Here is a 20,528-nt window from a genome sequence, read left to right on the forward strand (position 1 = left end):
AAGTTTTGGTTTCTATACTTCTTTCCTACTGACTACATTAAAAAAAAACCATAAACAATATTTATGTTACGTGATGCGAAAAGAAAACTAGTCTTTTACTTGAATGTGCTGTGGCTCCGGTGGAGTATAGGGCCCCGTTGAGTATGTATGATCTAAATCATGCAGCTAAGACATCCCAGGCATCAAACTGAACGGCATTAAAGTGATTGGAAAATATGCACAATGGCATCCTTTATCACCTTGAGGCAGTTGGGGATATTAAAAGCTCTGAACAAGTACTTTCTTTACACTGAGCCAGTATCATAAACTTCAAGTTCAACTTTATTATCATCCGATTGCACAGGTACAACCTTGAGGGAAGCTAGAGTAGAAATTGCAGAGGCTCTGGCAAAAATATTGAAAATGTCCTTAGCCAAGCGTGTGGTGCTGGAAGTTTGGAGGGTAGCTCACATTGTTCAAAAAAGGGCTCCAAAAGTAATCCTGGAAATTATAGACCAGTGAGTCTGATGTCAGTAGTAGGCAAATATTTTGGAGGTGTTCTAAGAGATTAGATGTACAATTATTTGGATACCCATGGACTGATGAGGGATAGTCATTATTGCTTTGTGTGTGGTAGGTCATGTTTAACAAAACTTATAGAGTGTTTCGAGGAGGTTACCAGGAAAGTTGACAAAGGAAAGTCTGTGGATGTTGTCTACATTGTTGTTATTAAGGCCTTTGACAAGGACCCACATTGGAGGTTAGTCAGGAAGGTTCGACACTAAGTATTCATGGTGAATTAGTGAATTGGATTCAACAATGGCTGGACGGGAGATGCCAAAAAGTAGTGGTGGATGATTGTTTCTCAGACTGGAGGCCTGTGACTAATGGTGTGCTTTAGGGATCGGTGCTGGGAATATTGTTGCTTGTCAACTATATCAATGAACTGAATGATAATGTGGCAAATTGGATCACAAGTTTGCAGATGGCACTAAGATTGGAGGTGTTGTGGACAGCAAAGAAGGTTTTCAACCACTTTAAAAATGGGCTGAAAAATGGCAGATGGAATTTAATGCAGACAAGTGTGAGGTGCTGCAGTTTGGAAGGACAAACCAAGAAAGGACATACATGGTGTATGTTAGGGCACTGAGGAGTGTGGTAGAATAGAAGGACCTGGGAATACAGATACATAATTTCTTGAAAGTGTTAACACAGATGGAAAGGGTTGCAAAGAGATCTTTTGGTATATTGATCTTCATGAATCAAAGTACAGCATTGAGTACAGGAGTTGGGATTTTATGGTAAAATTGTATAAGACATAGGTGAGGCCAAATTTGGAGGATTGTGTGCAGTTTTGGTCACCTAACTCCAGAAAAAATATCAATAAATTAGAAAGAGTGCAGAGAAGATTTACTAGGATGTTGCTTGGACTTCAGGAACTGAGGTACAGGGAAAGGTTAAACAGGTTAGGATTTTATTCCCTGGAGCGTAGAAGAATAAAGGGAAATTTGATAGAGGTGTTTAAAATTATGAGGAGGATAGACAGAGTAAATGTAGATTGGCTTTTTCCACTGAGGGTAGATGAGATACATATCAGAAGACATGGATTACGAGTGAAATAAGAAAATTTTAGGGGATCTTCTTCACAGAGAGTGGTGGAAGTGTGGAACGAGTTGCCAGCTGAGGTGATGAATGCGGGCTCAATTTGAAGATTTAAGAAGAATTTGGACAAGGATGGGAGAAGTATGGAGGGCTATGAATTGGTTGCAGGTTAATGGGACTAGGCAAAAAAAAAAGATTCAGCACAAACTAGAAGGCCAAAGGGGCCTGTTTCTGTGCTTCAGTGTTCTATGGATCTCCACATGCAGGACAAAAATACATATATTACAATAAATAAATAAACTTCTTTAGTAAATATTAAGAGTCTCGGATGGTTTGTGTGAGCAGTTGCTTTGGTCATTCAGCATTTTTGCTGCCCATGGGAAGAAGCTTTTCCTCAGCCTGGTGGTGCTGGCTCTGATATTCCTGTGTCTTTCCTGATGAGAGCAGCTGAAAGAGAGGAAGGGGTCCTCAATAATTTTGCGCATCCTCTTCAGACAATGATCTTGGTAGATCACATCTAATTGGGGGAGAGACACTCCAGTGATCCTCTCTGCTACTCATATGGTCCTGTGGATTGACCTCTAATCCAATGCTCTACTGCAATTGTATCATACTGTGATGAAGCCAGCCAGGATGCATTCAATACAACTCCTGTAGAAGACTGACATGATGGTGTCCGACAGCCTTGCCTGCTTTATGTCAACCTTCTACAGTTGAACTTTCAGTCATACAATACAGAAATGTTACATATAAACAGTAGTAGTCATCTGGCCTGTCAAACCTTTTCCGCCATTCAATGCGATCATGTCTGATCTGATGACAGGCTCATCTCCACCTACCTGCCTTTTCCCCATATCCCTTAATTCCCCTTCCAGCTAAAAATCTTTCCAACCTTATCATTTTAAATATAATGTTAAAGACAAATATAAACCTTTGCTGCTTCAATGGGCAGCAAATTCCACAGATTCATCCACCCTCTGGGAAAAGCAGTTCCTCCTCTTCTCTGTCCAAAATCTACTACCCTGAATCTTGAGGCTATGTCTCGTAGTTCTGGTCTCCCCCACCAATAGGAACAACTTATTGTATCTATACCTTTCATCATTTTATATGGTTCCCTCCCATTCTTATAAATCCCAGTGAGTGCAGTTCCAGATGACTCAATCTCTCCTCATAGGCTAACCCTCTCATCTCTGGAATCAACCTGCTTGTTCTGCAGTATGATCAGGTTGCCTTTGTGCTAAATTGTTGTGAAGTTTACAATTCAGAGCATGTCAGAACAGCACAGAATTTGCACTTGCACTACAGTTGTCCCAAGCAACTTCTGCCAGTTTACCCTTTTGGCCTGTGAGTAAATGGTTCACAGAGGCTAACCATATGAAGTCCACATGGATGGAGGAAAGCTCAGGACTAACTGAAACAAAGAGGGCAATCACATTATCAAACTACAGAACTCTATAGTCATGGTTTGCTTTGTAAGTTGATTTTCCCAGTCTTGGAAAAACACAACCCATTATGCCCATTTCCTGAGGCAGTGTTACTTAGTGAAGCAAGACTGCTTTTTAAGTAGAACATGTTTGTTCTGTCATACTTTTGCAATGGCACACATTGGCAGTGTTAATGAGATGTAGCAGGAGGCTTCATTGTGGAACTATAGCATTTAAAAAGGAGATAGATTTACAAATCATACTGCTTCAAGCTCATTAGGTTCATAAAGTGAATAACTTCCATTGCACACACCAAAGATGTTTTTTTCTGCATGTTATCAGCTAATGAGTTGTCAGATTTAATCTATTAATTTGCACCTTTGTGTTCTATAAAATTAACACCCTCCACTGCTCTTCAATCGAGAATGTAAAACACTTAATTTGTTAATTAGATACTGAATAATTTTGAATTTGTTAATTTAAATATCCTGTGCCATTTTCAGTTTGCAATTGAATAGACTGAAGAACATTTCACAGAGATGCCATGGTTAAGCAGTTTGGTTATAAAAAGAACCTATTGTTCTAATTTTGATACAACCTGTACTCACCGCTAGTGGAAAATGAAGGCTATGTTTTTATTATAACCAACAAAACATAATAGTAAAATAAACCACACACAAATGCTGGAGAAACTCAGCAGGTCAAACAGTGCCTTTATGTAGCAAAGGTGAAGATACATCACCAACATTGTAATGTCCACTGAACCACTGGTAGAGTTCCTTCAATAGTCCTGACTTAAATCTACAAATGTCAACATTTATTTTTGTGATTAGCAGCTTGCTAAAAAATGTAAAGCAAATTCAATTCTTTATTTCAGCTAAAGAACTGCAATAATTTTACTTAAGAATGACATAAGCCCATTTATGACATTCAGTTTTATCAAAAGGGGCATTATGACTGGGAATTAATTATTTGATTGACAGTTTTATGTTCATCTTACTTTAATTATACCAGGTCATTTTCACAATGTCCTTTACACCTCGCCTATTTAGGTCTCCATCTATCAATTAAATGCAGGAAATACTTAAGCAGCTGAGTATAGCCTGTGAAGAGAGAAGTAACCTATATTTCAGTTGACAAGCCAATGTTATTGTTTGAGAGAATGTTGTTTAACTTGTGGATGAAGATATTTCATCTTTGTAGAAAAGATAGTTAAAGATTGACAGTCTGAATATTGAAGCCAATCGGCAAAATGAAAGAGAACTATGAAAAAAAAAGAAATATTTTTGTCCAGCAGAGACAAAAATCAAGTCTCACTTGTGAAGAGCAAAATAAGAGGTCTCCATTTAAGCTGTTAAATGTTAAATTGTTAAATGTTTAAGCAACACGATATCAGAAAAAAGAATTCTGTACTTCTTTAATCTTCTTATATTCAGAAAGAAGGAAGAGAACGCAATGATCAGTTACACAGGAAGTGGCGGATACAAATAACATTTAAGGAAAAGCTAGATAAGTACATGAGGGAGAAGAGCAGGTCTTCTTGGCATAGAAATGTTGACCTGACCGTGAGACCCAATTCATTCAAAGATTAGCCATTACATTTGAATAAATGCAGTAGATAAGATTAATCTACTTCATTTATGTTAAAGCATTTCAATGAGATCACCTCTTATTCTATTCAACTCTCTGAAGCATAGGTTCAGTCTGCTTAATATCTCCTCATATGACAAGCCCGCCTACTCAACCATCGATCTTGTGAAATTTTGCTGCCCTTTCTATTAAAAGTGTATCTTTTCTCAGGGAGAGCTGATAAGTACACAACCTTCCATATGTAATCTTAACAAGGTTTTAAATAATGGTGTCTCTACTCATGTACTCAAATCCTCTTGTAATAATATCCATCTGCTTCTTTAATTGCTTGTTGTAGCTGTACTTTAAAATTCGGTATACAAAGACACCCAAGTCTTTTTGAACAGTAACACATTTTAACCTCTCACCTTTACATGATCAGTTTGTTCCTACTGACTGTTTTTGCTCTAATAACCAATCCTCAATTCACTCTAATTTTGCTTGATAGTTTCTTGTATGACACCTTCATGAACATCTTTTAAAAATTCAAATACACCACATCAATTGATCTTACCTTGTCTATTCCAGTACTTATAATCTCAAAAAACTCAAATGGATTGATCAAATATCATTTTTTTCACAAATCCCACGCAGACTGAGCCCAATTTGCTACAATTTCCTAATGTAGAGAATTTCCTTTGCCATAGATTCTAATATTTTCTTTACCACTGATGTCAGTTCAATTACAATGATAAATAGTTCAATAGAATACCGTCTAGGCACTCTGCAAACTGATGGCATGAACATAGACCTCTGACTTCCATTAGGCCACTCGCCTGCTTCCCTCACTTCCCCATCCCTCTGTCTCCTTTCTTCCAGATCTCCACCCCCTTCCCTCTCCATTCAGAGAACTATCCCCTCCCCCCCATCACTTCTCAGCTATTTTTCTCTTGTGCCCTCCTACCTACTCCACCTCTTGGCTGAGAGCTTGTCCTCCTCCCACAGCCCCTCCCTCCATTATTTTATTCAGGCGCCTGCCTGCTTTTTGTTTATACCTTGATGAAGGGCTCAGGGCCAAAACATTGTTATGTATCTATCTTTTCTACATAAAGAACGCTACATGACTTAAAGATTTCTCCACCATTTTTTGTGTTAACTACAATCACAGCATCTACAGATTTTCTTGTTTAATTTGAATCACTAATCCCTGATTTATCTTGCTTCTTTCATTTTTTTGAAAATTTTATTTTTTGATTTTACAGCCTCATGCTTTATGAACAATATAGATCAATCTTCCCCCTTTATAGAATACTTTGCATTGAGTCTTCTTTCTCTCCAAGGCAACTTTTACAAATTGAATTTGATATTTGGAGAGTCTCAGACTCACATTCATAATATCCCCCAACAGGAACAACCCTGGGTCCTGTGAATATCCCACCCCTGTAATTTTCACCAGAATGTCCCGTAGTTCTACACAAAAGGATCTCACCTTGGTGCTTAGCCAGGTTGGATGTACAAAGGTTCCTGTCTTCACACCACATCTAAAGCACTATTCTGAAATCTCTGACTATACTTGATGTAATTTTTGTGGAGTGAGGTATAGCAGGTGTGGGAAATTAAATTGCACCAGCCTATATCTAGCATTAACAACTGGTGTCATTCTGTCTTGACACAAGTTACACCAGCACCACTCCTGGATTGCTGTTCCAAAATCTACATCCCATCTTTGCCTTGGTTTATGGAGGCCCGGTTTCGGGCCCTCATTTTGGAACAGGAGATACAGATCAGAAATGAATTTACGCGTGATTCCCTTTTGAATTAGAGCCTCCTTGTCACTACACATCAGCAGGGCCATAAACTGCCCCTCAAAATAGATCTTAATTGAAGATCCTATGTGACAGATCAAATTTATTTTTGAATTGCTCGAATGACATGAACTTCCCCCTCTCATAACAGTCCTCGATACACCTGAGCCCTTTCTGGCACCAGGTGTCTAGGATCTTGTTACCCATGGTCACGGATAGTAATTTATTCTGGGTTAGGGGAGTTTTTGGGGGAACAACCTCGCTTTTAACCCAATAATCTGGTTTATCTTGCTTCTTTCTTAAATGACAGGATTACAGTTGCAATTTTCAATTTAAAGTCTAAATGAATTTTAGAAGTTGATACCAAAGCATCCAATATCTCCGTCACCACTACTTTAAAACAATTCAAAGATGCCAGTGATTGCATCCTAAAGATTGACCACTTTTCTAAACTTTCTTAATCTACAGTTCTCCATCGTTGCTGAGAAGAGTTTCCTATCCTATTTTGTGTGAACACATGAAATATTTGTTTAATTCATCAGCTATTTCCTCATTCTATAATTTCTCTTTTCAGTTATATGGAATGGGTCTTTGACCAAGTGATGGGGGTGGGGGGGGGGGTGTGAAGATTTATTTATCAATTCCTTTCAATTGGAAGTTGGAATAGATTCAGAATCTTAATGCACAAAGGAATAAAACAGGGTACCCTAGGAGAACACACTCTCCTGCATTCTGAAGCTCCCTCCAATTAAACACGCTTTGCCTTCTGATAACCTTTGATGTAATGCCAGTATAAAATAACACTTTTTTCTTAGATGTCAGGGATTTCAGGGATGGCGGGGTTGACATATGCTGAAAGGCTAGAAAAACTGGACTTGTATCCGATGGAGTTTAGAAGGATGAGGGGGGACATGATTGAGGTATACAAAATCATCAGGGGGATAGACAGGGTGAAGTCGGATTACTTGTTCCCAATGATGGGGGAGACGAGGACTAGAGGGCATAGTTTAAGAATACAGGGTAGGCCCTCTAGGACGGAGATGAGAAAACATTTTTTTACCCAGAGAAGTGTGAATCTGTGGAATGCTCTGCCACAGAGGATGGTAGAGGCAGATTCGCTGATTATGTTCAAAAGAGAGTTAGATAAGACTCTAGTGGACAAAGGAATTAAGGGTTATGGGGATAAGGCTGGAAAGGGGTACTGATAGTAGTGATTAGCCATGATCTGTAAAATGGCGGTGCTGGCTCGACGGGCCGAAGGGCCTACTCAGTTCCTATTGTCTATTGTCATTGGCATTTGGATCTTTGAGCACCTATGCTCTCATCTCTGGAATTCCCATCCATACCATCTCCACCTCTCTTTTAAAATTTAACTCTTTGATCAAGCTTTAGATTATGCACTCTATTATGGTCTGATTCCACTGCCATGAGGCATCTTTACAGTCAAAACAGTAAAATACAGGCAAGTTATCATTAAATTACAAACATTCCAAAAACAAATCAAGAGGCACAGAAAACTTGCGACAAAGAGACAGTGTGATATTTTAAGAAAAATCAAACCATCAATTTGCTGTTATACTCAGCTTCAGAGATCTTTTGCAATATAAGCAAACCCCCAGATCAGGAACAGGAACTAGTAAATTCTGTTTCATCATCAAAGCAGTTTTTGTTTTCCAGAATGCAAGCTTAATAAGCAGGTTCATGAAAGGAACATCTGAAAAAAACACCAGCTGGCAACATTATATTGGCAGACCCAAATACACATTGGACCTAGAACTAACATTTAATTATTATTTTTACACCAACTAATTATACATACATGGATGTTACAACTGATGAAATTAAACAGCAACCTCATGATACAGGTAAAACAAATAAGCAGTTCAAAGGCAGGTTTATGTTCTTACCGATTACAGTTAGACGTGCACTGGCAGTGATACTCGTGACCACATTTGTGGCAACACATTCCCATTGTCCGTGGTCCTCTTTGCTGAGAGCTTTGAATTGTAGGCTGCCACTTGGAAGAATGTTGTGCTTGCTTTTACTGGGCTTCCCTACCTTTAAGTAGAAAACAAAGCAAAGACTTATTTCAAACATACTTACAATATTTCTGCCTCCACTCAGGATGCTTGAAAGTCTATCCCAGCTGATCTATCAATCTGGTATTCTGCTCACTGATTCGAAAAATGCAGCAATGGAGTTAGGCAGTGTAAAGCCTCACAAAAAGCAATGAGATAATCGGCCAAATCATCCCCATTCTTTGGCAGCCTTGGTTGAGTGATTAATTTTCAATATAGACCCCCATCATTTTTTTCTACAGGTAATACCCAAGGGTCTTCTGAAAAATAAATTGAAAGCATGCTGCTCTGCAATGTAAATAAAAGCAGAAATTGTTGCATGTTCTCAGTACAGGCAACACCTGGAAAGACAGAAATAAAGTTACTGGCTCAGTTTGATGGTTTGATAGTTGGGCCTACGCTCTGCTTTCAACTCTACATCAAGCCAGCCTGCGTTTTAATACATTTTCCTCTCCCTCTCAATATCCAAACTTCCACTTAGATACTCAGATCCCTTCTCTAATCATATTAACACATCTCCCTCTTCCCGCATAAATCCAGGTGAAAGATTGGACATGCGATGCTCAGGAAGGTACAAATGTAAGAAAAGAGAGAATTGAGCTGTTTGGATGACAAAAAACCATTTAATAGTAAAATGACTGACAGTGTGGCAGGCAACCTGTGCACCTTATGTGCTAAAAAGCCTTCCGTCACATACACTGCCATTGCATGACCTTCTCGCTCTTGGGTTGCTGTGGGACTGTGTAAAGAGATTGAACAGTGGGGTTAAAATATGTGCCACAAGCAGCTTGAAGGGGCAACAACTGGGCTTGTTGTTTTGGTTAGGGAACAGAGCTCGAGTGTGATCAGGAAGAGGTGTTGTGGCCAGCATCTGTAGTCAAGGCCGAGGCCCGCAGAATCTTTCTCGGTTTAATATTGCATCACGGACTGACTATGGCTTTGTCTTGTAAACGCTAAACCTGTTAATGAGAATAGATGGATCAATACTAGGCGATAGCGATATTTTGAATTATTTTCATTCAGTTGTAAGAATATTTTTTGCTTTATTTTTATTGAAGTTAGTAAAATTAATAAGAAATATCAATGTTTTCCCATAAATATATAAATACAAGTAAAACTGTTCAGAAAATAACCTCTTCCTTTGGATTGTGCACTCTAGGGAACTGGTTTATCCTTGCTCAGTTGAGAAATTGGATCATGTAATTTTTAACTTGCACAGTGAAAGAAATATCATCAAAGCCAAAAGGAGACATGATTTGCAAGCACCATTTCTGCCATGGGAACCTCCTGGCACATATCTACATGAGGGTAGGGACATGATGGGAAAAGTCTTGACAAGCACTAAAGTGTCTAATTTAAGAATGAAGCCCAGCCTATATTTCTGCACTTTTCTACGTGGCTCCATGAAGGCAGCATGTAATTGATAAATATGAAGAAGGCATTACTCTAGGATTTTCAAATCACACTGCACAGGAGGTTATCCTCCACTACAGTCTGTCCATGCCAGCCAACTAAAGAGCTAACCAACCAAATCCTCTGTCTAGCTCCTTTTCCGTAATCCAGTGGGATACGAGACATCAAACAATTAACCAATCATCTTTAAATTTTGAGGACATCTCTCTTTGCCACCATTTTAGACAGTGCCCCCTAACTTCTCTCCTATTGTCTGACTAATCATGTTCGATTTGTGCTCCAGTTTTTCAGCACGCAGCTAACAGAACTTAGTTCTTCCTCTTCACCATGACAGAGCTACTCAAATTTATTTAATAAGGCAGCTAGCTACATAAATTTAAACCCTGTTGAATTGATATAATATATAAACAGACCCACCCACCGAGGGTCTTCAGCAGCATGGATTCGATGCTTGCGGACTCTGCCAGCTCGAGTACTTCGATGTTGGTGATGAAGTCATTCCAATGAATGTTGAGGATGGAGCGGAGACAGCGCTGAAGGAAGTGTTCTAGGAGCCGTGGGTGATGCCGGTAGAGAACCCATGATTCGGAGTCGAACAGGAGCGTGGGTATGACATCGGCTCTGTACACGCTGATCTTTGTGTGTTTCTTCAGGTGATTGTTTTTCCAGACTCTTTTGTGTAGTCTTCCAAAGGCGCTATTTGCCTTGGCAAGTCTGTTGTCTATCTCTTTGTCGATCCTTGCATCAGATGAAATGGTGCAGCCGAGGTAGGTAAACTGGTTGACCGTTTTGAGTTCAGTGTGCCCGATGGAGATGTGGGGGGGCTGGTGGTCATGGTGGGGCTGGTGGTCATGGTGGGGAGCTGGCTGATGGAGGACCTTAGTTTTCTTCAGGCTGACTTCCAGGCCAAACATTTTGGCAGTTTCCGCAAAACAGGACGTCATGCGCTGGAGAGCTGGCTCTGAATGGGCAACTAAAGCGGCATCATCTGCAAAGAGTAGTTCACGGACAAGTTGCTCTTGTATCTTGGTGTGAGCTTGCAGGCACCTCAGATTGAAGAGACTGCCATCCGTGCGGTACCGGATGTAAACAGCGTCTTCATTGTTGAGGTCTTTCATGGCTTGTTTCAGCATCATGCTGAAGAAGATAGTAAAGAGGGTTGGTGCGAGGACGCAGCCTTGCTTCATGCCGTTGTCAATGGAGAAGGGTTCGGAGAGCTCATTGCTGTATCTGACCCGACCTTGTTGGTTTTCGTGCAGTTGGATAACCTTGTTGAGCAACTTGGGGGAGCATCCGAGGCGCTCTAGTATTTGCCAAAGCCCTTTCCTACTCACGGTGTCAAAGGCTTTGGTGAGGTCAACAAAGGTGATGTAGTAGAGTCCTTTGTTTTGTTCTCTGCACTTTTCTTGGTGCTGTCTGAGGGCAAAGACCATGTCAGTAGTTCCTCTGTTTGCGCGAAAGCCACACTGTGATTCTGGGAGGACATTTTCGGCGACACTAGGTATTAGTCTATTAATGAGAATCTTAGTGAAGATTTTGCCTGCAATGGAGAGCAGCGTGATTCCCCTGTAGTTTGAGCAGTCTGATTTCTCGCCTTTGTTTTTGTACAGGGTGATGATGATGGCATCACGAAGGTCCTGAGGCAGCTTTCCTTGGTCCCAGCAGAGCATGGTGGGTGGGTCACGTCACCAGAATGGAGGACCATCGCCTTCCCAAGATCGTGTTCTATGGCGAGCTCTCCACTGGCCACTGAGACAGAGGTGCACCAAAGAAGAGGTACAAGGACTGCTTAAAGAAATCTCTTGGTGCCTGCCACATTGACCACCGCCAGTGGGCTGATCTCGCCTCCAACCATGCATCTAGGCACCTCACAGTTCGGCGGGCAGCAACCTCCTTTGAAGAAGACCGCAGAGCCCACCTCACTGACAAAAGACAAAGGAGGAAAAACACAACACCCAACACCAACCGACCAATTTTCCATTGCAACCGCTGCAACCGTGTCTGCCTGTCCCGCATCGGACTTGTCAGTCACCAACGAGCCTGCAGCAGACGTGGACACACTCCTCCATAAATCTTCGTCCGAGAAGCCAAGCCAAAGATAAACAGACCATGGCAGAAATATTCAGCAGGGCAGGCAGTCTCAGTGGAGAGAGACACTGAACTAATACTGTAGATCAAAGGCTATTCAGTAGAAGTGGGGAAAATTGTTGAGAAGGAAGAATGAAAAGCAAGATGTGTGATTTTGTAATAAGAAGTAAGAGAGATGTGAATGGTGGAGCTGGATCACTCTCTGAAGTTATGAAAGGAAAATAGCTGAAATCTGAAACACACACTGGAAATGCTTGAGATGCTGAGCACCTGAGGTGGTTGAACTCTATGTTGTGTCTGGATGACTGGAATGTGTCCAGTCACAATATCAGATGCTGCTCCACGACCTGACACAGAGCTTCAATTGCATAGTGCAGGAGTTCGAGGACAGAGTTCAGTTTGGGAGTCTGACGGAGCAATAAAGGGCTAGAGTAAAGAAGTTCAGGATCGCATTCACGAAATGATCAGGGTGTTTGGCAAAGTAGTTAGATGATCTGTTTTTGACCTCTCCTATGCGCAGAGGATTCAGCTTTGATCTGTGAATATAATACAGCATTGTGCATACTTTCAACTTGAATGGATGGATGGGAGCACCTATATGAGGCCTGAATCCTTTAACACCGACGGATCTAAATCTACATCCCAAAGAGCAGTGATGAGCATTTTTCTCTCACAAAAAGTGAATGCCTAGTGCCTTCCTGTTCCCTGAAGCAGCTGAACAGGCAGATGTTCCAACAAAAAAAACAGATTATACTTTCAAAATTTTATATCTGATTACAAAACACATTCCATTTCCTGCTGCACCTTTTGTCCCTGCTTCATAAAGCAACCATTTGTGTTATTTTTTTTTTAATTTTCTTTAACTAGACAGTGATTTTCAGCTTTTGAACTCACTTGGTATTCAAAGCCATATTGGAAAATCACCCAGAGCGAAGATGGAAAACATCAGTACTTAAAAATAAACCAGCGTGGCATATAATTATGTCCCCTTCTCCTGGGACTGCAGTAAACCATATCGACCATCTTTCCAGCTAATTTGCAGTAAAGAAGCATTCATATAATTGTACAAACATCCAGGATGCATTTCAAATCTTAATACACAAAATTTCAATCTGTCCATATTCCCAAAAGCCCTTTTTATGTGACAGAAAATAGGTTTAATGCTGGAAAGAGATTCCTCGCCTCAGTAGCCATTTATATCCTTAATTTTGAATGCCATTTTTCCTGTTTATTACAACTGATGCTCTCCAATGTGAGAAATTATCTACATTCAACATTTAATCTCTTATGTTTATGAATACAATTAGCTTTTATTCTGTGGCATATTACATTAAAAACTTTGGCTTCGAGACACAAATAAAACTTTGACTTATAGCATATATTATTTAAAGATTACATTTAAGAAACAATAAGACACAAAAAGGCAACATTGAAGAATGTGGACCTAATGCAGGCAAGGGGATAAGTGTAGATGGATAAATAGGTCAGCATTATTGTGGTGGGATGAAAGGCATCTTTCTGTTCTGTTCAGATCAATGATTCTATGATAAACTGGATCGGAATGGGAATGAAAATGTGAAACTGGTGAATTGAAGGGGGATTTCCTGAAAATAAAGGGACATAGCCTCTTCTACCTGTTCTACGGTTCAATCTGATTATAAGTGGTCTGATCATTGACTTCAAATCCATTTTCTGGCTAATTCCCATGACTCCTGATTCCTCTGTGGCCCAAAGATCTCCCTGCCTCATGCTTGAATGTATCTAATGAGTCAGCAGGCCACAGCTCTCTAAAGATTCACAACTTTATGAGAGAAGAAATTCCTCCTTGTCTTAGTTTTTAATAGTAGCTGCCCTATTAATCCGAGATTGTGATGTGAAATGGAAATTGATGGAAACAAACAGCAGAGCAGGTGGTATCTGGGGACAGAGAAATGAAGACCAGGTTGTTATGTGTTAGGTCTGCTTTGTTCAAGAATGAGTGAGTCAGACACCAGATTGAGTCGAAATCAAGGTTCTTTATTACCAGATTGTAACACTTGCAACTAACAGTGTTAGTTGGAGAAGGCGCATTCTCCTGATATCAGCAAGTGGTGTTTTTTTATACCTCAGGACACATACTTAGTAAATTATCATACCATTACACTGTCCAATGAATAAGCTGTTGCTACCCTTCACTGTTAGTCTGCTGCTCATCAGCTTGTTAGTGCCAAGCTTATCTTGAGTGTACAAGGTCACATCTGCATTCTGTTACTCCTTAGTACTGGGTGACTCCTTCTCCGGTCCCATCTCATGATGTTTTTACCTTACATATGCTGCCTGACTTGCGGAGTATTACCAGAATTTTTGTGTTTTTATTTAATCTTTTCAACATTTCCAGTACTTTGATTATTACTTACTGAGATTATGTTTCTGATTTTTAAAAAATTGTCACATAGCACAGTAACAAACTATTTCGTCCCACAAGCCTGTGCCGTCCAATTACACCCAATTGACCTACAACCCCCGGTACGTTTTGAACAGTGGGAGGAAACTGGAGCCCTTGGTGGAAACCCACGCAGAAATGGGGAGAATAAGCATACTCCTTACAGCGCGAGATTCGAACGCCGGTATTGATCGCTGGCGCTGTAACAGCATTGCGCTAACTGCTATGCTAACTGCCACCCAGCAGCTACACTAACTGTGTTGCCATGGTTAAATCACTTCTCACTTTTCTAAGCTCCTGTGAGTAGAGGCCTAATCTACTTAAATGTTCCTTATCAAATGACCCATTCATCTCATAATCAATCCTCCCTTCACTGACTCAACCTCCAAGTTTCGTAAATCCTTCCTTAAATAAAGAGACTAAAACATCATGTGAGGCATGGTCTCTACAACAAGACTTCTCCTCTTTTGTATTCCACAGCTATTGCAATAAACCCCATTAATCTTCCAAATTAGTTGTTTATGTCTGCATCTTTAATTTCTACTTCTTTTCTGAAGACAATCTTGAAACCCCAGCATTCATTTGCCTTTTGCCATTTCTATTACTAGATTCTCTTTTTCCACCACAACCTCCAACTTTACATTTTATCTGCCCACTGTCTGTTTCCCTTTGCTGCCTGTTGTAGCATCCCAAGAATTTAGTTTTCCAACTGATTTGATTTCTTCATACCCTTACTTTAAAAATATGAGACCCCAGCACTGATCCCTACAGCATCTCATGAGTTGGAGCTTGCTAATCTGAATGGTCATGCACACAAATGTTCTCTTTATCAATTCTGCCAGTTTTCTGTGAGATAACCAGTCTTCCCTCCATACAAGTATATTAGCCCAATATAATAAATCCTAAGCTTGTACCATGACATTCCATGCAGCAGTTTATCAAATGCCTATCTACATTCACTCAGACTGTATTATCCATTTTGTTTGTTAAAGCAGTCAAATGTAAATTTTAAATTTAAACATACAGCATGGTAACTGGCCTTTTTGACCTATGAACCTGTGCTGGCCAATTACACCTAATTGACATTCAACCCCAGTACAATTTGAAGGGTGGGAGAAAACCGGAGCACCTGGAGGATACCCACGCAGACACAGGGAGAATGTACAAACTCCTTACAGACAGCATGGGATTCAAACCCGGTCGCTAGTAATATAACAGTGTTTTGCTAATCACTGCACTAATAACCTGTCATTTCCAAACTATTTGGAATTTTCTTGCTGGCTTGAGCTATTTTGGAGTACCTGAGTTGCTGGCTATGTACAAACACTCAGTTCTGACTAAATCAGTTCTGCTTCAAATGAAACATTTAACTGAAGCTCCATCTATTATCTCAGAAGGAAATGAAATATCTTCTAATATGAATGAGAGGGGAAATTAACTATCTTATCCAACTATTATCCTTTAACCAAGGCCTAATGCAGATAATCTGGTCATTTATCTCATTGCTGTGGGCAACAGATTGGCATGGTAATTTAAAACAGTGGCAATTGTAACTTTTTTATGGCTTCAAAGGACTGATACTATAAAACATTAAAGTGCACCAAATAAGAACAGGGCTTCCTATTCCATAGTAATTGAACAAGGTTTTCTAGACATGGCACAAATCAGAGTCCAACCTCATCCTAAGTTTACAGCTCATTCCTTTCCAGCTTGTAAATCTTGCCTGAATGAGATCAGCAAGAATTGTGGTCTGGAGGTTGGGTATATTTAAATCTGAATCGAATGCACTCAGTAGATGCTTTTAAGTTGCAGCACCCAGGTAGCCCTCCTGGGACCCAGGAACGATTAATGGGGCAAAGGTGCCTCCAGCCCCTTTAAAGCTGAGGGGGGGTATAGCCCCAGTAAATCGCCAACCCGGCAACTTAAGGGGGAATCCCGTCCCCGCAATGACTTGTTATGTGATGCGTCATGCAAACTGGTCCCCCCGTACCCCCCCAACCAGCTGTCAGTCTCCCTCCCACCGTCAATCGTGCTGCCCTCCCCAGCTCCATGGCACCCGACCCTTTTGCCCCCCGTGGCAGCTGATCATGCCATCCCCTGGCCCGCCGATCATGGCATCCACCCCCAGCCCACCGATTGTGGCATTCCCCCCGGCCTGCCGATCATGGGGACCCCTCTACCCTTCGGCCGGGGATTGCCTGTGACTCCAGCGTGTAAGCGCTGATGTCACAGAAGTAACTGGGTCACCCATTTTCACTTTCAAATCAAGGGAGGACGTGACCTTGTTAAATTTTAATGGGTTCCCTGACTACCGCCGAGGTAGGGCAGGGACCTGGTTGATTTCTGACATGCCTAACCATGTCAGACCCTTTGAAACTGCCCTGTAAAGGGGAGGTGCTAAACAGGCAAATTGCCCAATTAAACCCATTTTACAAGGCAGTTTAAAAATGCCTAGAAATCCAGTTATCATATTGTAGCATTCCTTTATCATTTATAATGGAAATGTTAGATTATGTTGATGGTGTGTTCCACAATATTTATAAATTTATTTGTCAATGCACACACGAAGGGGTTATAGATATAGATATACTGTTTTCCCTGAGATTTTATTTTGAAAAAAATGCTCTATTCAGAAGAAGCTGTACTGCATGACACTGCATGACAATTCGCAGTGTCTGACCAATCAAAAGCCTGTGATTAAATGCAGAGAGACATAAACAAATGAAACCAAATGCAGTCCAAAAATAAAAGAAAAAAGATGATGGTTAGAAGAATTTTCTTAATAAACCAGCCTCCTTTATGGCAGATATTTTTTTTTAATTTAAAAGCCTGTTCTCTAAAATCAACAATTTTGGACAGGCTTGATATAAATTTATTTAATTTTTAATTTAGACACACAGCATGGTTACAGGCCATTCTGGCTCACAAGTCCATGCTGCCCAATTTACACCCAATTAACCTACACCCCCGGTACATTTCCAATGGTGGGAGGAAACTGAAGCCCCCCCGAGGAAACCCCACACAGATACGGGGAGAATGTACAAACTCCTTAAAGACAGCTCAGGATTTGAACCTCGGTCCCGATCGCTGGAGCTGCAACAACTTTGCACTAACTGCTAAGCTAACTGTGCTGCCCCATGTTGGGCAAAAGACCACATTAATTGACCGGTCATCGTGTGATGCCAAAGAGAACTGCACGTCAATACTTCAGTCCTGCTGTTTTTTTATGTAGAAATATGTTTTTGTCTGTATTTAAGGGTATTCAAAGAGTTTTAAGCAAACACACTGTCAAAATATGATTTAAATTTGCACGGGTCCCTAAATTTCCAGAAGGTGCTCCAGGCATATGACATGGTTACAGATAGAATCGAACCAAACATGGATGATGTTGCTAGATAGTGAGACATTCATTTCCATATTTCCTTACTTTACTTTATAGGAGGCCGTTTGGGCAGTTTTCCCATTTCACACCTACAATTCCCAGTAATCTATTCTTTTTATATTCCCATACATAAACCCCTTCCCCCCCCAACCAGATTCTACCATTCTCTATTCATTGCACATTAATGAGGGCAATTAACCTAACAAGTGCATAACTATGGATGTGGGTGAAAATCAGGTATGCGGGAGAAACACACACAGTCACATGGAGAACTCCCCACAAATTGCTCCAGAGTTCAGGGTTGAGTTCATGGTTCATTGGTGCACTACTAACTGTGCCACAAAGCTAGCCCACAGTAGAAAACACACCAGTATCATATGCACAAATTTAATCTAAACATGTGTGGTCTATCCACACAGAGGCATGCCCTCGTAAACTGGAGGTCACTTTCTACACCGCTTAAAGAGGTCTGACCTGGTAAGGGTCCATTTCCAGAGGGCCCTTTAAGACATGCATTTACTTCTTGAATCTAAATCCCCTTTCTTCCGTCCCCCCCACACCCCAATCTCACTGCAATTGTCATTCAGAGCTCCAAAATTATATCTCCACTCTCACCTCACACATTCAGGCAGATAGAATTACATAAAGATTTTCTCATCCAGTGAATCAGTGAGCCTTTCTCGGATGATTAGTAACTATCATATGAAAGAAAGTAAACCAATTTCTGCAGCTCCCTGTTAGCTTTTTTTTCATTAAGCGAAAAGCAAAGGTTCTGATACCTTCCTCCAGGAGATTACAGGGAATGGATCACCTGCAGCAGCACATGGAATGACCAATTCTCGGCCTACTTCTTGCCGATATTCCCAGCCTGGGAGCACCGTAAAGTAAGGGGGATCCTGTGAAAAAGAAATGGCTTCATTATTTTCACAGGTACAAACCACTAATTATACAAAATACAAGTATAAAATAAAGGTGCAGGAATTGTGGCATCTTTTTCATTCCTCACTGTAATAATTTTCAGCTCATTGTTCCTCTGTGGAGCAGTTCAGGTAATGTTTCTAATGCTGAATATTGTTCCTCAAGCTTATACATGCTGTTCATAAAGTAATTATAATTCAGTAAGTTCACCATGACCTTATATCATGAATATTGACAAAGACATTTATAATGGATGTAAAAAAATATCAAGGTGTGGTTTTAAAATGGAGAGCCAATAATTCACTGAGCTCCCTAGTTTGATTAACCTGGCTCGTGAACCTTACTTCAGTCAAAGTCAATATCTTTTCTTAGCTCTGCTTCAATAGATGGCATTGGGCATCATTTAGAACCATATTTCTTAAAGTACAGTGCCATTGTTAAAACAGCCACCAATAATTCTAGCTCTGACTCAAAAATTAAAGATGGTTAGTTTTTGAAGATATTTCCCCTCACACATTTACATTTATAGGTAACCATGTAGATCATAATTTTTCCCTTTAATCTGATGTGGTGAAACAAAGATATAGCTCAATAAAAACCACCGACATCATCGCAACAAACTTGGCTTTGCACTGTGCCTTTAATCCAGGGATGTAGCCAAACCACATGACAGATTGTACTTGATCTGAAACACAAGGAACAACCATGCTGCAATCAAAGACTGCATGGAGGATTTGAAAATGGGGAAGACAAGCAAGTGAATAACATTAAGAGGGGTCTTATGCATTGCCAGACTGAGATCATCTGCAAATTGGAGGAAAAACACCTTGCATTCTGTCTGGGCACCCTCCAACCAGAAGGTATTAATATCAACCCAATTCCCCCTCCCTCACAACCCCCACCTTTCCCTCTGTCTCCCTTCCACTCTCTCTCTCTCTCTCTCTTTCTCTCTTCCCCTTTCCCTCTGTTTCCTTTCACAATAACCACTCCCTCCCCAATCAATTCTCACCTTTCATCTCTCCTGTCCTCTTATCATATCCAATTAACACCTTTTGTTTGTTGGTCTGTACTCCTCCCTCTCCCATTCCTTCCTTTTTACCAGCTTTTCAATATAATCGCCTGCATGCTTTTTACTCATACCTTGAGGAAGGGCTCAGACCCGAAATGTTGGTAATATATTGTATCTGTACCTCCTATGGACCCTGTGTGACTTGCTGAGTTCTAAATTCAGCATTTCTGAGTTTTTACTAAGGGAATAAACATTGCTAATTATACAGCAGACACGAATGGGTTGGTATTGTCCCCCACATAATACCTTACAAAGTATCCTGTGAACACAGATACTTGATCTTAGATAATGGGATCATAAAGGCCAGCCAAGTATATCAATACAGAATAAAAATGCAGCAAACCGACATTTGGTAAATGTGAAAAACTTATTTAAATTTAAATTTAGACGAGCAGCACAGTAATAGGGCCCTTCGGCCAATGAGCTGTGCTGTTCAAATGACCTACAACTCTGCTACATTTTGAAGAGTGGAGGAAACCGGAGCACCAGGGGGATATCCACATAGACACAGAGAGGACATCCAAACTCGTTACAGACAGCATTGGATTTGAATGCCAATCTGTGGCGTTGTAATAGCACTGTGCTACGTTGTGTCACCTTGAGTAATAAAGTTATTTCTAATTCTCACTGGAGCAGGATTTCATATTTTCAAGAAGAATATCAGCATAAAGCAGCACACCGCCAGCCACCCAAGTTCAAATCCGGTGCTGTCTGTAAGGAGTTTGGATGTTCTCCCCATGTCTGTGTGGGTTTCCTCCCACCCTTCAAAACATACAGGA

The 20,528-nt window shown here is 40.6% G+C and overlaps 1 protein-coding gene across 1 annotated transcript in view; it reads right to left on the reverse strand.

Moving 5' to 3' along the window:
* The window catches only part of igsf9bb (immunoglobulin superfamily, member 9Bb), a 390,832-nt gene that overhangs the window by 41,715 nt on the left and 328,589 nt on the right, over positions 1–20,528 (reverse strand). Inside the window, exons 10-11 of the mRNA XM_069896285.1 lie at positions 18,542–18,658; positions 8,287–8,437 (exon numbers count right to left, since the gene is read on the reverse strand). Of these exons, the coding sequence (XP_069752386.1) occupies positions 8,287–8,437; positions 18,542–18,658 (268 nt within the window). The remainder of the gene's footprint in view (positions 1–8,286; positions 8,438–18,541; positions 18,659–20,528) is intronic.

This window comes from Narcine bancroftii, chromosome 8, assembly GCF_036971445.1.
Source record: "Narcine bancroftii isolate sNarBan1 chromosome 8, sNarBan1.hap1, whole genome shotgun sequence".
Classification (NCBI taxonomy): Eukaryota; Metazoa; Chordata; class Chondrichthyes; order Torpediniformes; family Narcinidae; genus Narcine; species Narcine bancroftii.